Source organism: Anolis carolinensis, chromosome 3 (assembly GCF_035594765.1).
Source record: "Anolis carolinensis isolate JA03-04 chromosome 3, rAnoCar3.1.pri, whole genome shotgun sequence".
In the NCBI taxonomy this organism is placed as follows: Eukaryota; Metazoa; Chordata; class Lepidosauria; order Squamata; family Dactyloidae; genus Anolis; species Anolis carolinensis.
This window is the reverse complement of record NC_085843.1, coordinates 263,173,461-263,191,685: the sequence shown is the minus strand read 5'-3', so window position 1 is coordinate 263,191,685 and position 18,225 is coordinate 263,173,461. Positions and strand designations below refer to the sequence as shown.

The following is an 18,225-nucleotide window of genomic DNA, read 5'->3' as shown; positions in this document are numbered from 1 at the left end:
ACTGCATACAAACATATACATGTGTTCTGCCTCCAGACACATTCAGAGCATATCCATGGTATGAGAGAAAAGCTGAAGGAAACTGTCACAGAGGACTTGGTGGCAGTTTATAATCAACACCTTCTAATGAAATTTAAAATCCAAGAGGTAAGATGTTAGAAAAGATATAAGGGAACAAAAATAGGAGGAAATGAGATATGCCAAGCCTTCTCATTAGGAACTAGTGAAACTCCAGGAAGCAATAGGTGTGAATTAAAGAGTGCATTATCACAATGCCAGAAACTATAATCCATTCTTAAGCTTCTTTATACTCAATCTTTTCCCCCAAAGCAGGACCCTAGGTGGCTTACAGATTAAAATATGACACAGTTAAAAGGCGAACATTAAAATGGTATTAGAAACCTTCAGTTCTACAAAGCATTTTGGAATATGTATGTATATATGTATGTAGGTAAGTATATATCAATTGAAAGGACAACAAGGAAGGACAGTAAGGACTGTGCCATGGTAGACTCCTTAGGAAGGAGGTTTTGGAGCCCAGCTATAGCCACTGGGAAGGTTTTGGCTTCTATCCCAACATCTGTGCCGGTGAAGATGGTAAGCATGACCGAAACGTCTCTCCTGAGGATCCCAAGACCCAGACAACCCCACATGGGAATATAGAATTTGGTTTATAGGCTGGTCTTAAACTGTATAAAGCTTTATAGGTCATAACCAAAACTATGAATTGTGTCCAAAAATAAACTGTCTGCTGATGAAGCTGGTGTAGCAAAAGTCTGGAAGTTGCCTGGAACCAGCTCTAGTTAACAACCTGTCTGCAGCTTTTTAGCATACAGCCATCCCTCCACATTCTCTGGGGTGAAGAGTGTTGGACCCTCATGGGGTCCATAAATAAAGAAATTGCTATTTCTTTATACCTCAGAGCATACTTCTCTAGGAATTTCTAGGTCTCCCAGCATGACTCTATGGTCAATTTCCATTGGGAGCTTGACTACAGAATTGCATCTGAGGACCTAGGGCACTTCCAGACAGTGCCAAAATGTGTTTTAAAACTGAGGCAAAAAATCCCTTAACCGGACAGCAGGTCCACACACACCCCTGTCAGTCCTGGGAAATGGTCTTTTGCTGTCCTCACAGCTTTCCTTTATAGCAGATCAAGATGTAAGGCAGGCAAGGGATATCTGGCAGAGGTTTTTTTTAAAGGCACTCTGTTATGCGCTGGACCTCATATGTGCACATGCGAATATCTTAATGTACACACCAGCAGATTTCTTATCTCTCTTGTTAATTCAAGCTGTATCATATTAAAAAGTTTAAAAGAAAGTTTCAGAGAGTTCAGATTGTTTTCAACTTGTGCTTCCCTTGAGCCACCTGTGTGTTCGTGGCTCCATGTTTTGACAGCTTGATCAGGTGTTTTGAGCTTTTAAAAAGTGTATATGTGCCGGGGCAGTCTACATAGGGGGAAAAGAAGGAAAACACATGTTTTACACGACTGCTGCAGGAATATACAGTCATGTGAAGGTGCACATTTTGGGGGAGGAATCGGGTTTTAAGTGCACCTTTTTAACACATGCATTTCAGCTGTTAACCCAATTCTGCCCACACTTTGTTGAAATGTCATATAGCCACCTCCCTTTTGTTCTGGTTACTTCTGGGTTTTTAGGCATGTGTAGAAGGGCCCCTTGATATTCCCATTTTAATTGAGCCCATGAATTATCAAATGTGAAAGAGTGCAGTAATCCCAAAGTCAAAACTGCAAATGTGGATGGCTCAATGTATTCTTCAAAGGCCATCTCACATAGAGTGCATCACAGTAATTTAAATAAGATATAACTAATGTGGAGGCTCCTTCTTTGGAGGCCCTTAAACAGAGGCTGGATGTCCATCTGTCAGGGGTACTTTGAATGCACTTTTCCTTCAGGCAGAGGGTTGGACTAGATGGCCCATGAAGTCTCTCCAACTATGTGATTCTATCAGTTACAATGATCATGTTAGTTAGATATTTCTAGAATGGGCACAGGTGGCCCACAAACATTTAGTATGTATGAGTGTATGAGTGCAGCATGTTTACAAAGTACTAACATCAACTTTTACTATACGAGCTCCATTAGAGATACGAAGGTTCTCTGAGGCTGCTAGGCTAGAAAAGGAAGAGGGCTTAGTTCTATTTTTAGAGCAGTGGAAGAAAAAATGGGAGACAGATGAATTGGAGTGATTGGTGGATAAGACATAAGGAGATTTTAGGTCACTGAAATGCCCATTAACTTCACTGACACTTTAAACACTGAATTCCAGCAAAAGCACTCCTGCTCATTGCAGAAATCTGGATCTCTAGACTTAGAGGTTTCTCACACAAGGCAAACAAAACAGGATAACAGTGGGACTTATCACTTGGAGTCATTCTCATCTGTTCTTCATGGAGGAAACCAGTGGAAGGCGTTTCTTTTACAAAAGGAAGAAATTAATACATTACTTTTGTGAAAGAAAAGCTTTCCAGGTTGCCTCTACCGAAAGAGTGATGAAAGAGGAGCAACACCATGTAATAATTCCCAGCCAAAGATGCTTGTTGTCCTTGTGTAATTGCACAGAATCAAAGATTCCTAGAGATGGAAGAGATCACAAGGGCCATCTAGTCCAAGCCTATCCTGCAGTGCTCACTCAAAGCACCCCCAATAGATGGCCACCCAGCCTCTACTTAAAAACTTCCAGAGAAGGAGACTCCACTACACTTCCAGGCAGCATATTGATTGACCTAAGTGATAAACTACTTTATTTTGAACCAGGAGTGCTGGAAACATGATTTTAGGGCAAGTGTAACCCCAGCCATCATAGGGTGAATCCCTGTTCCTCTAATCTGCTTTTTGACTCAGCAAAGCCACATCTGCCCTGTCTGGATTAAGATCCACACATTTAAGTGTGTTGGAAGTATATATTCTGTGATCCAAGCAGAATATGGGAAGGTGAAGGAGAGAGATTAATCACAGGCATAGAGTTTGTACCTGAAATAACACACCTTACCAATATCCACATTTGTGTTTTATTTATTTATTATTTTAAAAACAGCCTCCTGAATCACATAACACAATAATTGTAGGGTGACTAGGAAAAGGGCTGGTGAATAGAATAAATGTATAGTTCTACCTTTGGGCTATAGTTTGTGCTACATATACTTTGCAATCCAATATTAAATTTATAACTTCTTCCTTTATCGAATGACTTTAAAGATATTCAGTTACCTGTTGGCAAAAGGACAGGAAACTGGAGCACATATTCTAGTCATGTCTGAGACCATTTTACAACACTTCAATACTGAACAAAACCCAGTGAGATGTAAAAGTAATAATTTATTGGGACATAAATATAGACATGTCAGTTTATAATGTCATATATTATATAAATTACTTATAAATATTACATATTTATAAATTAATATCATAAAATACAATTTGAAATATTATCAAAAATCCAAACTGACAGAATCCTGCCTCAAAGAGCTTACCTTTTAAAGCTAGAAAAGCCCAAGAAGAGGGGACAATAAAAAGGGGTGACAAATAATAACAATAGAAAATTTAGCATGGTGAGTCAGTTGTACCAACACAAATCAATATATGCACTAGAGCAGTGATCACCAAATCTTAATCTTACAAAAGTTTTGTAAGCTTCACTTGCCTTGCTCAATGGTTAGGGATTTGGGGTGATGAAATCTAAAACACCTGGAAGACTAGAGTTGGGGAAATACTGCACTAGAATATACAATCTTTTATGGCTCAAGTCCTATAGAGAGGAACAAACATCCTGCAATTTAGTGAGACTTACTTCTGGGTATAAAAGTATTCTGTTTTTTGCAGCTTATTTTTTTCCATGCAGGCAATATGAGATAACTTTCTTACATTTTTGGTGAAAAATGCATTTCATTCTTTCTCTTAGCCATGGTAGTGCAATGGGTTAAATCCTTGTTCTGCCTGAACTGCTGACCTGAAGATTGCTGATTTGAATCCGGGAGATGGGATGAGCTCCCGTCTGTCAGCTCTAGCTTGTGGGGACATGAGAGAAGCCTCCCAGCTATCACACCTGGGCATCCTCTGGGCAACGTTTCTTTAGACAGCCAATTCTCTCACACCAGAAATGACTTGCAGCATGTTCTCAAGTCACTTCTGACACAATTAAAAAATTATTTTCCCCACATTAAGCAAATGCTTAATACACCTGTATCGAAATGCATTACCTTCTCTGTATAGATGATACAACTAATCTATAGTTTGTGGTGCCTGTTTGTATGAGGCAGCTGTTGAATTAAATTGGGACACTTGCGAGTAACCTTTCATTGGCTTCAGGCCCAAACACTGTGTACACAGAAGGACAGTTTGGCATCTCAACTGACAGAACTACAAAAGGATTACCGTCACAATGCTGAGTCAATAGGTTAACCATGATCATGGAATTTGTTTTGATGTGTGGGTGTGAATTTAACTGAGGAGGTTATGGACACTTTTATCTTGGAAGACCTGTTGTATGACATTTTTGCATCCCAACCTGGAAAGAACAACCTCTATGCTTGGAAGCAGGTTTGCAAGGTGACTTCCTTTTGGATTAAGTGCTGTTTTGGTAAAAGGACTAATGCACATATAGTGTACACTGCTAGATTCCTATGTCTTAATTTTGTTGCTTGGTTGGGACTATGAATGTAAAGCTGAAAAGGAAAGGTTTTGCAGGACCAATGTATATCTGAAGGAATGAGATTGCAAGTACAAGGCACTACCCATGTTCCTATTTGGGAGATGAATCTAGCTTTGGTAATGACCATTCACCTGGCAAACGAGCTTTGAATCCCACCCACGGGAGAAGAGCGGGATAGAAATAAATAATAATAATAATAATAATAATAATAATAATAATAATAATAATAATAATAATAAAAACACCGCTATGGGAGACCCTTACCAGTGAGGAATGCTACAAGATCAAGGTCAAAATTATCTAAAGATCATCAGTGATTCCCTACCTAATTCAGATTATGTCTTACAATCTGTTCTCTGTTCTTCAAAACATAGGACTGGGACAAAAGGAAGGTACTGGAGATGGGGCATTCTCCAATTCTCTTTCTTTTCTCTCTTACATATTTAAACTATTTGAAGCACGATGCTTAATTTCCTCCTCCTTCTGGTAGCGCAAGATTCGGTCAATTGTCTGAGTGAGCTGTTTAAAAACTAAGAACATTTCACACTGTTTCATCTGCACATCAAATGGGGGCTGTTGGGAAGGCAGTATTTGTCTTATCATCCTCGAGTTGATATTTAAAGCCTGGGGAAAAAAAGAGATGCGTAATGAAGGATCATTATGGATACAGACTTACACACACCTTTAAACACAACTGGCACAGTGCCTGTGGTTTTTAAAACAATATAACAATGCCTTGCAGCTACTATTTTGAAAGCATGGTAAGTATTAACCACAGCAGACCATAAAGATTCCTAAGAGGAAAGGTGGGGAGCCCCCCTTTATATGGATAAATGGACAGTTGGCCCTCCGTATCCATGGATTCTGCATCCATGGATTCAACTATCTATTGCTTGAAAATATTTTAAAATATTCATCTAAATGGTAAACCATGATTTATGTAAGGTACCCCATTTTGCTATACTGGTATTTATTTATCGTGTCAGAAGTGAATTGGGGTACAGTTATAATATATATATTTTAAAAAAGCACAAACCAAGTTAGAAAACTTGACATTATACTAGATTTCCTTTGACCAGAAGTTGGCCACTTGGAGTGCCTGTGGTGTCGCTGTGAGAAGGTCCTGCATTGTGCATTTGGCAGGGCTCAGACTGCATTGTAGTAGGTGGTCTATGGTTTGCTCTTCTCCACACTTGCATGACGTGGACTCCATTTTGTGGCCCCATTTCCTAATATTGGCTCTGCATCTCGTGGTGCCAGAGCACAGCCTGTTCAGTACCTTCCAGGTCGCCCAGTCTTCTGTGTGCCCAGGAGGGAGTTTCTCATCTGGTATCAGCCACTGATTGAGGTTCCGGGTTTTAACCTGCCACTTTTGGACTCTCACTTGAAGAGGTGTTCATGTGAGCATCACTGTAGATCTTAGAAAGCTGTGATTTAAGGTGTTGGCATATTGGCTGATATCCGAACAGAAGATGGGTCGGAGCAACTTGCAGCCTGTTATACTACTATATATAATGGGATTTGAATATCCACAGATTTTGGTATCCCCAGTGGATACCAAGAACCCACTGTAATCATTACACAGAGACTTAAATTTGGGGGCCAACTTAGACCTAAACCCTATTAATCTCAACTAGTATGGAGTCATAGAATCAGATTTGCTAACATTCCTGCAAGGTCATCCCATAGATATTAATTCAAAAGAAAAATCTTCTGTGTTCCATTGCAACTTCTCCTTAAATTGTGACTTGCCACAGGATATTTTGAAAGGTTTCTAGTTTACAGATAGTGCAGGTGGTTTATTTCTGGATATAATATAAGAGATGCTTGTTCTAATATTTGTAAATATTACAAATCACTAGCTTTAAAAAAACACATCCCATCATTTTAAATGTGAATGCACACCTACATGTCCATTACTCAGCCTTTGACAGTTTCCATGTGATTCCCTCCCTTGAAAAATTAAGACAGCGGAATGAAATTACATATCAGCACAGATTTGGGGCAGGAAACACAATAGGATGGCTAGATTTTAGGACTAGCCCTGAATCTCTAAGTTTTGTGAGTCATCGGTAGGGGACGAGGTTACAAATCCTCCACAGTGGGTTTTAGGAGTCAAGGTTCCAGACAAGAGGAAAATACTGGGCAAATCTCCAGCTCAGCTGGAGTTGCCAAAGCTTGTGATGGCACGGCCAAGCCTTTGGGAAAAACTGTAGTGTCTGGCTTTTCTCAAGGGCTATCTGTATACCTTTTGTTAAGATCAAGACTCTTAACATACAGAATCACTAGGGAAGCCCCTTCACTCATGTCTTTTAGGAAGCAGCTGAAGACCAAGTTTTTGGCCCATCCTAGGATATGAATTGATATGACCTGATAGAGTCTATGGATTAATATGAAGTCAAACACGGACTGGCTCTGACTTTGGCTCAGTTCTACTGCCCCTGTTGTAATGGCCACATGGTTTTTATTGTTTTGATTTGATCTGAATACCGGCTTTTAATTGTGTTTTATGTTTGGTTTTACTACATTTGTATTATATGTGGCTTCTAATTCTGCCATTGTGTAAAACCTCTCTGGGTCCCCCTGGAGGAGAAGAGTAGTATATAAACCAAATAAATAAACAAACAAATAAATAAGGTGAAAGTTAACCAAAATGAGTTTACTGAAAACAGGGAGAACAAAGGGCTAACTCCACCTGGGACTATTGTAAGATAAAACAGTACATTACAAAAGGAGATTTTGCTGGTTGCAGTCATCTTTTTGGGATCCTTGAAAATCTTTTGCCTCTGATATAAAGTGATGGATTATATGCTGGTGATTATGAGCTGTCTTGTTCTTCTACTTTGTGAAACTTGGGCTAACCAAAAGCTTCTGTTGTCTCTGGGACTGATGGTATATGAATACTGCTAAATGCAGTGTTTACTAGTGCTAAGGATGCCTGTTTTGGATTGCTGGGCCTAAGATCACCAGACAATGACCAGGCCTCTAATCACAATAGCTTTGATGCAGAAAAAAAAGGGGCCTAGCAAGAAAGCTCTGAACAGGCAAATGGATCAGACCAACTAAGGCTGGCCTCTAGGATTTTATGCTTCACCCCAAAACTAATACAAATGGAGGTATCTACACTATTGGGAAAACCTAAACAGAGGGAACTAAAGCAAAGGAGAGGAAAAGGCAGAGCCAAGACTTCACATTCTTCCTTCTTTTTCAGTCATAGTGCCAGGACTCACCCTCTGCTCTTCCACATCCACCTTCTGGCAAGAAACACTGGCGGCTTCACTGTTCCCATCCCATTCTATACCTTTATTACACACACACACAGCATACCTTCAACATACTGTTGCCAGTATCCAAAAGATCTGGAGAAATATAATTCTTCATTTGCATCACATAGCTCTTCAGAATTTCATAGATGGTATTCACACATGAAGTCTACAAGTAGGAACAGCAATTTAAATACATGAAGATGCTGGAGGACGCCTTTACACAAAACAAATGTGAAATAAACTTGCTGCTAATGGCTGTGACTTACCTGATTAACCACCTCATTTGCTGCAAAGGGACAGGATTCATACTGAAATAGAGAATAAGATATTAACTCCACTGCAGCCACAAATCCTGTTAATTTCATTAGGTTTGTAGAAAGTACTTGTTATAATACCATTGATTTTCCTTCCATGCAGGCGTTCACGATCTTATCTTCATTCTTAGGGTCTTTGGTGGGATTGTGGTCAAGAGAACACTTAAATATTTTCTGTATGAAAAATACCCAATGAAGAGAATATCAGTATAATTTTAAACTGGAATAGGATTAATGACCCATCCTTTCTTCATGATTCCCTACAACCTCATTTGTTGGTTACTGCAGTTATCCAGATACTCCCAGGTTAACATGCTCATCTTTGTGCCAAGCTATGTATGATTTAAAGCAACTATAGCATCTAGGGGCACGTGAGAATATTTGTTTTCATCGACATAATCACTCATGAAAAGCTTTCTGCCCTATGCATGCCAGTGAAACTGTCTTTACTAACTAACCAACCCAAAGTCTTCTGATCCATATTTCTGACCCTCTACTGCTGATCCTGTGATATGGATGATTTCGTTCTTCTAAACTGCCATATAAAATCCAGATTATCAGCTTTGAACTGGATTATATGACAGTGTAGACTCAGATAATCCAGTTCAAAGTGGATAATGTGGATTATATGGCAGTGTAGAAGGGGCCATAGTGATTTCTTGAAGTAATATCCCAAAATTTAATTCAAAGTTGAAACTAGAAGAGCCTAAAATTGTTTCCCAGCCCCTGCATGGCATTCCCACCCAAATCTAATTCCATTTCAGCTGTTAGCTTAATAGCTGTGCTTTGATGTCTCATCAGCATCCTAAAATTAATCTTTTCATCATTTTCCCAAGTGTTCTCTCTGGCCACTTTCATAAATATACTAAGCCAGAGTTGGAGAGGTGTGATGAGTACCCTCATCTCCCAACTTTCCATGAACTATATTTCATTGGGGGTATGGAAAGGGAGGACTTTGGAAGGTTGTCATGGAAGGTCAGGTCAATGGGGACCCTCCAGCAGGTCAAATTCTGACCCTTCTTGGACTGGATAATGTCTAGGGGCTATGGTTTATTTTGGGGGGGCGGGCTAAGCCATGATTTATCCCAATCACAGCTTGTGATTTAAACTAAACCACCAAAAAACCTAGTTAGTTCCACCCAATTTCTGTCTTATTTCTTTTATCAGCTCCTGTTTCAGGATGAGCAGCTGAAGAAATATCGCAGAGGAAGTTCTGAGTTCAGACATACTAACAAACCAGGGTTTGTAAGCAAATAGCATGACATGGCTTCAGTGTTTGGTTAACACACCATGGTTTATCTATATTCAGATACAACAGGTTAGAATTGAACAAACGACAACCTGATTTGCCATTATATGTGAACCAAGCCTCTATATGAGGCATGGGCCAACGGTTTTGCCTTGGGGCTACATTGTGGGTCTGACTGAGAGGGCCGGGCCAGGAGGGAGGGTGACTGGGAATGCACTAGGTGGGATGGGCCTGGGAGGGAGAGGGCCTGTGAGAGGGTGAAGCTGCGACAGAAAAAACCCTAGGTTTTTTCGCAGCCCCCCCCCCCCGAAATTACGCCCCCTCAACATACTGGTGGCGGTGGCGGCGCGCTCTCCATCTGCAAAACTACGAAGGCCTCCAGGAAGGCCTTGCTTTCTTGTGAGATTTTGTGAAATCTCGTGAGAAGAGCAAGGACTTCCTCGTTCCGCGGCGAGCGACCCGATGATTGCCACCGCTGCCGCCGCTGCCTAGAGAGTGCCCCCCCAAGGGCTGCGCCCCAAGCGGCGGCTTCAACAGCCTCCATGATGAACTGGCCCTGAGCTGAGCATCCTCAGGTTGTCCTCCTGCTGCTCACCCCATCCTTATGCTGGGAGGAAAACAAGATGTGTGGTGGCTGCCCTGATCCTCCTCCCCAATTCTCCTTCCCCGATCTTTGGGCTCTCCTCTCAGACAGGCGACAGTTGAGAGCACTCGGGAGGGTTCTCAGCCACTGCATGCCTTCCTCAGATCGTCCTCTCAGCATGGGGACAGGGCCGCTTGCACCGTGCTTATGCTGGGAGAATAGCAAGACATGTGGTGGCTGAGAGAGGGCTGCCATATTGCTAACTGGGCAGAATGTCTCGATTTTATTTTTTTGACTAAGATAGCAACATAAAAGCCCACAGCCTTATCTCGACTGGAATAAGCCCATGAAATCGACATATGTGTAAAGCCAATTAATTAATTAATTAATTAATCTCCTCCAGTTGGAACTAGCAGTTAAATCTGCACTACAATCTTATGTCATTAGCTATCATTTTTTCAAAGGCCATGGAACGGGGAGATTTTCTTAACACTGATGAGATCAGGGGGTGCATTTTAGAATTTTATTAAGGTCTTGCCAAGCCCCTTAAATCTGAATTGTGCTTCGACATCTTCTCTTTTTGTTGAAACTCTAGTTGTCTTTTCACTTTTATAACAGGCTTTATCATTAATGCTATGCAAATAAGCATCCCAATAATCATTGCCTGATTTCTCTTAGGTTTGTGTCTAATGGTGTTATTCTCCAAGTACAAAGCTTCTAACATTGCTGACAACTCAGTGCCATCAGTTCCAATGTTTTCATTCTCTTTGCGCAAGCCATATCACAACCTGTTGCATAAACACATTAGATACCCACTAGTTCAACTAGTTCTAATACAAACATGGTGATGTCACTTCTGAATCTTATCTGAACCTTTACTGTACCTTTGTAAGCAAGCTGGCAGCTAGAGGAGTGTAAACATTATTGAAAAAAACATTGTTATATGGGATGAAGTATAATTTTGTTTGTGATATTTGATCTATGGAGAGCAACTCCCATGGTCATCTCATCTTTTGTACTGCTATCTCTAAGTTATTAAAACATTGTTCCACTTTCCACAACTCTGGCTCTGTGGTGTAGTTCAACTAGCATTATATACTTTCAAGAGCATTTTGGACACCATGGCTCTGGAGAAATTACAAACAATCCTAGTTGCTGTCCCTGAAAAAAAAAATCTCTAAAATGGGGTAGGGAAATATCCAAAAAACAGTTCTAGACTGAGCATGCTCAGAAATGCAGGCTGATATTAGTATACAAGGGGAAATGAGCGACATCCTAACCAGTAACTCTCCACTCTGTAATATTTTCTGGCAGGTCCCACTTATATTAATGCAAATCCTTCTACATTACAGGAAGATGTGCAATTCTGGACAACCTGCCAGAAGTGAGAGGTAGTAAGAGAAAATTACAGCAACTAAGAACATACATTTTACTTTCCATTTCCATATAAATAACCCACATTTCCCCTAAGTTAAAAAACCTAATGAACACTAAGACAGTGGCTTATAAGATCAGTAGCAACAAAAATTGAGCTCCCCAATGAAATACAAATAATTTGAGCCAGTTTTATATACAGTGTTCCTTCACTACTTCGCGGTTCACTTTTCACCCCAGCGATAAGTGAGGAAACACTGTATTTGACAAATATGAGAAAGGTCTTTGTATATTTAACCTAAGGAGCTGAATAATTCCCTAGTATGTGATTCCTGCAGTGCTAGCACACATGGTAAGCAATGATGCAATTCTGCACACAAACTGGCAGCCCACATTATGAGCAGGAAAGAACACCTAACCACAAATAGGAACCCCCCCCCCCTTAAGTCACAAGACATCCATGTTTGGAATAAGCCATGTTAAGCACAACTGTAAAACTGGATAAGCAAATTATATCAATAATTAGTGATTGTTGTAGTCAGTTCAGTACTAATTTTACAATTCTGTATATGTGCTATAATGTCGTAATACTCATTGAGCCTATAAATCTTAGACACACCCTGTGTAACAATAGCTCTAGGGTTTTTCATGTCTGGAGACCGGTTCAGACTCACTTGAATAATAATAATAATAATAATAATAATAGTAATAATAATAATAGCTTTATTTATACCCCACCACCATTTATTTATTTATTTACCATATTTATATCCCACCCTTCTCAACCCCGAAGGGGACTCAGGTAGGCCTTACAAAGGCAACAGTTCAGTGCCATATATTGATACATTGGTAAATAAACGAAAATCTTAAAACCAAACTCATTAAAAACATAGCATTAAAACATCAATTAAAATCACATGATCCAAATTGTATTTCAGGGCCAGTCCGAGTTGTCATTATGTTAATTTGTAGTCTCATATTGCACTACTCCTGATCCCAGATCCATGTTTTCAGTTTTTTCCTGAAGGTCAGGAGGGATGGGGTGGATTTAATTTCACTGGGGAGGGAGTTCCACAGATGAGAGGCCACCACTGGGAAGGCCCTGTTTCTTGTCCTCACCAGTTGTGCTTGCGAGGGGGGTGGGACTGAGAGCAGGCCCTCCCCTGATGATCTTAACCTCTGAGGTGGGTCATAGAGGAAGATACGTTCGGACAGGTAAGCTGGGCCGGAACTGTTTTAGACTAGGGGCGGTTTGCAGAAGCACATATAAGTGCCATAATACATAAAAATAGAGGTAAAACAACAACATATTAAATAATGACATATCAGTTTAATGTGTCATTTGAAGTGACATAGCTAAACAGAGTTAAGTCTGGTTGTATTCAATTGTGCTTACTCTCAGGCACGTATATTTCACAGCCTAGTAACATGGCTACTTAATGCATTGATTGCTGAAAGGCTGAAATTATTTTTAAACAATGTTGTATGTTTTTATGTCATGCATCTAAGGTGCATTATGATAGTCTGCAGCTCAATCTGCTTAGTAAGCGGCAGATAAACCTGTACCTCAGGAGTTGGCACACACCTTTGATGACTCAATGCCTTTCTCTGGAATGTGAGAGGCAGCCAAGCACCACGGCTCAGTATGCTTTCCCCGCGCGCTCATCTTCAAAAAGAGCAAACAAAGTCCCCAAAGGTGACCCAGATACCGAAAAATAAAGATAAATTTGACCACCCCTCCCAACTCTGGTTGGTTCTTTCCTTGGTGAAATCCTGTTGGGCCCAGTTTGGGATTGTGCATGCCACAGGCTGCCACTCCTTTCAGAAATGAAATGGTAAGTTACTATTTAGAATAGTGCTGCTATGCTGGCCAGGGCTGGGGAAGGGGCAGAAAGAGTTCAGCATGCACCAAGTGCTTCAAAGTATAATACAAGAGATTCCACTTGAACACTGGGAAGAACTTTATGACTATTGGTAAGAGTTGACCAATAGTGGAATAGACAGCTTCTGGGGATGGTGGGCTGCCTTTAATCTGAGATCTTTAAACAGGGGTTGGATAGATATGTTTCAAGAATTTTTTAGTTGTGCATTCCTGCATGGCAGGGGTTGGACTAGATTACCTTTGTGATCCCTTCCAACTCTAACATTCTATGTTTCTTGACACCCAGTCTCTCAATCTAAGTAATCTACTCTGCTATTGAGATGTGGAGACATGATGTACATCACATTAAACTTTGAGATGAGATATATAGTTAATACATATGTGTCTATATTATTAAAGTAAGTGTTCTAACACCTACTTGCCATTGAACCCGTAAACGTTTGAGATTATATTGCCTCCATTTCATCCATTATTTCCTCTGTCCCATTCTGAGTGTAAGCTTCTTAAGTACAGGAGTGTATTTTTTGTCACATGAACTCTGTGTGCACTAGGAGCACTATAAAATAATAATAATAATGCTAAGGAAGTATGCCATACCTGGAACTGATGGAATGCATTTTCTGCTGCCTCCATCAAATTGGAGGAAACAGTCAGGCAATGGGTTAAATTGGTTGTTATTTCTGAGGTGTTGAGTCGTCTTGCATGAGTAGGGCTGTGGTAAGCCACAAATAAACTGGGTAATGTTGTGAAAAGGAAAGCCATCAGAATCCAGGAACCTGCAATAAAACCAAGGACCTCATATAGAAAACAGGGACATGACGATATCTGACACTGTATCTCTTTTTTTCCATTTCAGATACTCATATTTTCCCTCCTTCTATATAGTCAAATCTCCATGCTTGCTGGAGTTAGGGCAGTGGTTCCCAACCTTTTTTTGACCAGGGACCACGTGACCAGGGACCACTTTGACCAGGGACCACTCTCCACCATTAGTTCCAAAAGGGTTACAAATCAGTTTTTGGTCAACTTTAGATTCAGTTAAGTTATTTGGGGTGCTGATTTTGAAAATTGCATTGGATAGATCACATCAGCTCTCTGCTTGTCCACAGAAAAGCATATTAAAATATCTAGAGCTCATGTGGTCTATCCAATGCAATTTTCTGAGTCAGCACCCCAAATAACCCCAGGAACAGGCCTAAAAATGAAGACACCAAGGCATCCCCGCTTCCAGGTGTCACATGGAACAGCTCCGCTCAGGGGAAGGGAAGAGGAGAAGCAGCAGTCAGGGGGCTTATTGTTGTGCCTTTTGTGGGTGGTCAATCTCTCCCCTCCCAACATTCCTGTTGCTTTGGCACTATAAGAGGGTTTCATGAGACCAGTTACTCCTGTTGCAATGGTGTAGTAATGGTGAGGTCGCGGACCATATTTTAGTTCTTGGGAACCATTGGTGGTCCACGGACCACAGGTTGGGAACCACTGAGTTAGGGATATAGGATTTCCACAAAAATGAAAAAGTGAAAACAATAAATTTGTTACATTTTTTGTATGAGTGGATACTTCTCAAGGGATATCTAGTTTTTTTAGTATGGCTCTACAGTCAGCTTCTGCTAGAACATGCTGGAGGATTCACAGATTTCTAGAGATGTATTGTCTCCAGGGATCCTCAAGTTCTCTGGTATGTTTTTATGAGCCATCTCAGAAAAATGTGGAAATATCAGTGTCCTGTGAAGATCCTGCTGTAGAATAGAAAACCTAATAGCAAATATCTGTGGTGGCAACATTTTTGGCACACTAAGGCAGAAGCAAGAACAGGAAGACACCCCAGCTGCATGCACAGAGAATATCAGATCAAAATAGGTTTAGTCACAGCTTGGGCATAATCTTTGGGTGAAAGATGAACAGTATCAGGAAGGATGGAGCATTTCACGCAGGGACAATTGCTTACCATGGACTTGATAGAAAAGATTCAGAGAGGAAAAGATGAATGGGCAAAGTAACCCATGCAGCCCCAGAGAACAAAGAAGTGTTCACATGAATGCAGAAAAGAGGGTGTGAATAAACATACATACCAAAGAAAACTATAAATATGTTTTTAAAAATCTCTATACGGAGATCTGGAAACTTTTTCAAAGATAGTGGGGCCCATTTTTATGGCACTTCCACACAGCTGTATGAAATTCACACTGAATTATATGGCAGCATGGATTTAAATAATCCAGTTCAAAGCAGATAGTGTGGATTATCTGCCTTGATATTCTAGGTTATATGGCTGTGTGGAAGGGCCCTTAGTTTGCTGCTTTAGAAAAACCTGAGCATTCTCTCTTTCTTTCCCTGAGGACTGGTGCTACCTGTTGCCACTGCCTTTCTGTTCTATTATAAGGTACATTTCCAAGAAATGATCAGACCAACCTTGAGGGCAGGTTTTCTCTTGACAAAGTGTTAGCTTCAAAGCATTGCAAACAATGTGTCCTGGATGTCATGTGTCGCCATGAGAAAACTTGGATGGATCAATCACTAGATACTCTCTTACAAGAAACCTTTCTATCAATATATAGATGGGGGAAAGAAAAGGACTTTACATACTGCTTTGGAAATCTAAAATGTCAGGATATTCATTTGTTAAGGTACAAACACGCAGAAATAAATGATTTACTGGATACAACAGGCATGGGCAAACTTGCACCCTCCGGGTGTTTTGGACTACAACTCACACAATTTCTAACAGCCTACTGGGATACAAGGTGGAATTGGGTTGCTGTGAATTTTCCAGGTAGTATGGCCATGTTCAGAAGTATTCTCTCTCTATGGCAGGCATCCTCAGAGGCTGTGAGGTATAGTGGAGACTAGACAAGTGAGGTTTATATATCCTGCCTGGGGGAGTCCTTTGTTGTGAGGTGTTAGCTGGCCTTGATTGTTTCATGTCTGGAATTTCCCTGTTTCAAAGTGTTGTTCTTTATTTACTGTCCTGATTTTCGAGGCCAAGACCAAGCCATGAGAGTAAAGACAAAGATCCACCCAGAGGAAAAGTGTTCTTATCATACATCAAGGGAACCACTGACTCATAGGGAAGCTGATGAAGAAACACAAACTATCTATAGACCCACTAAGAAAATCCAACAAATGCTACTTTCAGCAAAGGACAAGAGGGATCCTCTCACCTCTGCAGGAATCTGCCCTATCCCATGCAGCTGTGGGCAAGTCTACATAGGGACCACCAAATGCAGCAATGCCCAGACACGAATCAAGGAACATGGAAGGCACTGCAGACTAATTCAACCAGAGAAGTCAGCCATAGCAGAGCACTTGATGAACCAACCTGGACACAGCATATTATTTGAGAACACAGAAATGCTGGACCACTCCCACAATTATCATGTTAGACTACACAGAGAAGCCACTGAAATCCACAAGCATGTGGACAAATTCAACAGAAAGGAAGAGGCCATAAAAATGAACAAAATCTGGCTACCAGTATTAAAAAACAACAACTCTAAAATCAGGACAGTAAATAAAAAACACTAAAAAAACGGGAATTCCAGACATGAAAGAATCAGGGCCAGCTAACACCTCCCAACAAAGGATTCCCTCAGGCAGGAAACAGACAGGCTTTAAAGCTGCAAAGCTATTCAAAGCTAATCAAGGTGGTCAATTGCAACATTCACACTTGCCTCAAACAGACAAGAGTTCTTTCTCCCACCCTGGATCTTCCACAGATAAATAAACCCCTTTTGCCTAGTTTCCAAAAAACCTCAAAACCTCTGAGGATGCCTGCCATAGATGTGGGCGAAACGTCAGAAGATAATGCTTCTGGAACATGGCCGTACAGCCCAGAAAACTCACAGCAACCCAGAAGTAAGTAATTTACTGGATACCAGGTGGAATTGTTTGTAAAGTACTGAGCAGCCGACAAAAGAGAAGCCGGGAGAATCTTTGCAAACCAGGAGAGTCGAGGTGTCTGGTGAAAAAAATCGAAGTCGCTACTTAGGTCATTGATCAAGTATGTTTAGGTTTGTATGTCTGCAGAAGCACTGCTGTGGGAAAAGTTTAAAAAGTGGACAAAAAAAAAAGAACACACTTCTTAAGCAGCTTAAGCATCCCAAGAAGAAGAAGAGCGGCGAAATGGCCAAGCCCGGGAGCGACACTGCGACGCGGCAAAGGCTTGGGCGGGAAAGTGACACTGGCTCTCAGCAAAGCGAGACTTTTTTTTCGGGGTGGGGGGGGGGGGGTGGGTGGGAGGCCATTCGAGAGCCAGGGTCCCAGGTGGAGGCTGCCCTGAGCCCCTGCCGGCTTCTGGGCGCCCACCGGTCTCGGGAGGCGAGGCAAGCCCACGGCAAGTCACTTACTTGGCCCGGGGATGCTTTGTCGCAAGGTGGGCGCGCAACGGAGGCTTGGCATCTTCTTGGAAGCAGGTAGGCAGGCAGGCAGGTTGGCAGGTTGTCGGAGGAGTGTCTCTCCCTGTCTCTTTCTCCAGAGTCCCTTCCGAGGCTGAGCGAGCGTTTCTCTCCCGGGGCTGCTGGAGCCCCATTTATACCCCGGAGCCACAGGGTTTCCCTTTCTCAATCTCTCTCTCTCTTTCTCTGAGATTCTCGCCGCAGAAGTAGCGCCTGGTTTTTTTGTTGCGGTCTCCCTCCAAGGCCATGACTCACAACAGGAGCTCGGAAGAGACACCTTCGCGGACTCGGGAGCGGAAATTTTAAGGGTTCTTTACGGGCGCCTTTTTAATGCACCCTACAAACAATACAAACAATCCCAAAGTAGGCGCTGTCCTCGCCCAAAGGGGAACGCGATCGGTTCGGAGTACTGTAGACCACTCATTTCATTTCCCTGGAATTCCTATCTTAGAGAAGAGTCCACTGTCCAAGGCAAGAACTTGGTGTTTT

The 18,225-nt window shown here is 41.4% G+C and overlaps 1 protein-coding gene across 1 annotated transcript; it reads right to left on the bottom strand.

The window, feature by feature from the left end:
• Nucleotides 1-2,065: 2,065 nt before the first annotated feature.
• On the bottom strand, nucleotides 2,066-18,008 carry LOC134297883 (uncharacterized). The gene is made up of 6 exons (XM_062976721.1): nucleotides 17,689-18,008; nucleotides 13,943-14,121; nucleotides 8,339-8,431; nucleotides 8,210-8,251; nucleotides 8,005-8,109; nucleotides 2,066-5,301 (listed from the first exon to the last, which is right to left on the bottom strand). The coding sequence occupies exons 1-6, from the start codon at nucleotides 17,738-17,740 to the stop codon at nucleotides 5,113-5,115; spliced, it is 660 nt and encodes a 219-aa protein (XP_062832791.1). The 5' UTR covers nucleotides 17,741-18,008; the 3' UTR covers nucleotides 2,066-5,112.
• Between the last annotated feature and the right edge of the window lie 217 nt (nucleotides 18,009-18,225).

Excerpts from the sequence above, each read along its gene's own strand:
- LOC134297883 (XM_062976721.1), bottom strand. The coding sequence starts at position 17,740 with ATGCCAAGCCTCCGTTGCGCGCCCACCTTGCGACAAAGCATCCCCGGG. Across the intron at positions 8,110-8,209 it reads CAAATGAGGTGGTTAATCAG|ACTTCATGTGTGAATACCAT; the intron begins GTAAGTCACAGC and ends TCCTACTTGTAG. Across the intron at positions 5,302-8,004 it reads CTGGCAACAGTATGTTGAAG|GCTTTAAATATCAACTCGAG; the intron begins GTATGCTGTGTG and ends TTTTTTCCCCAG.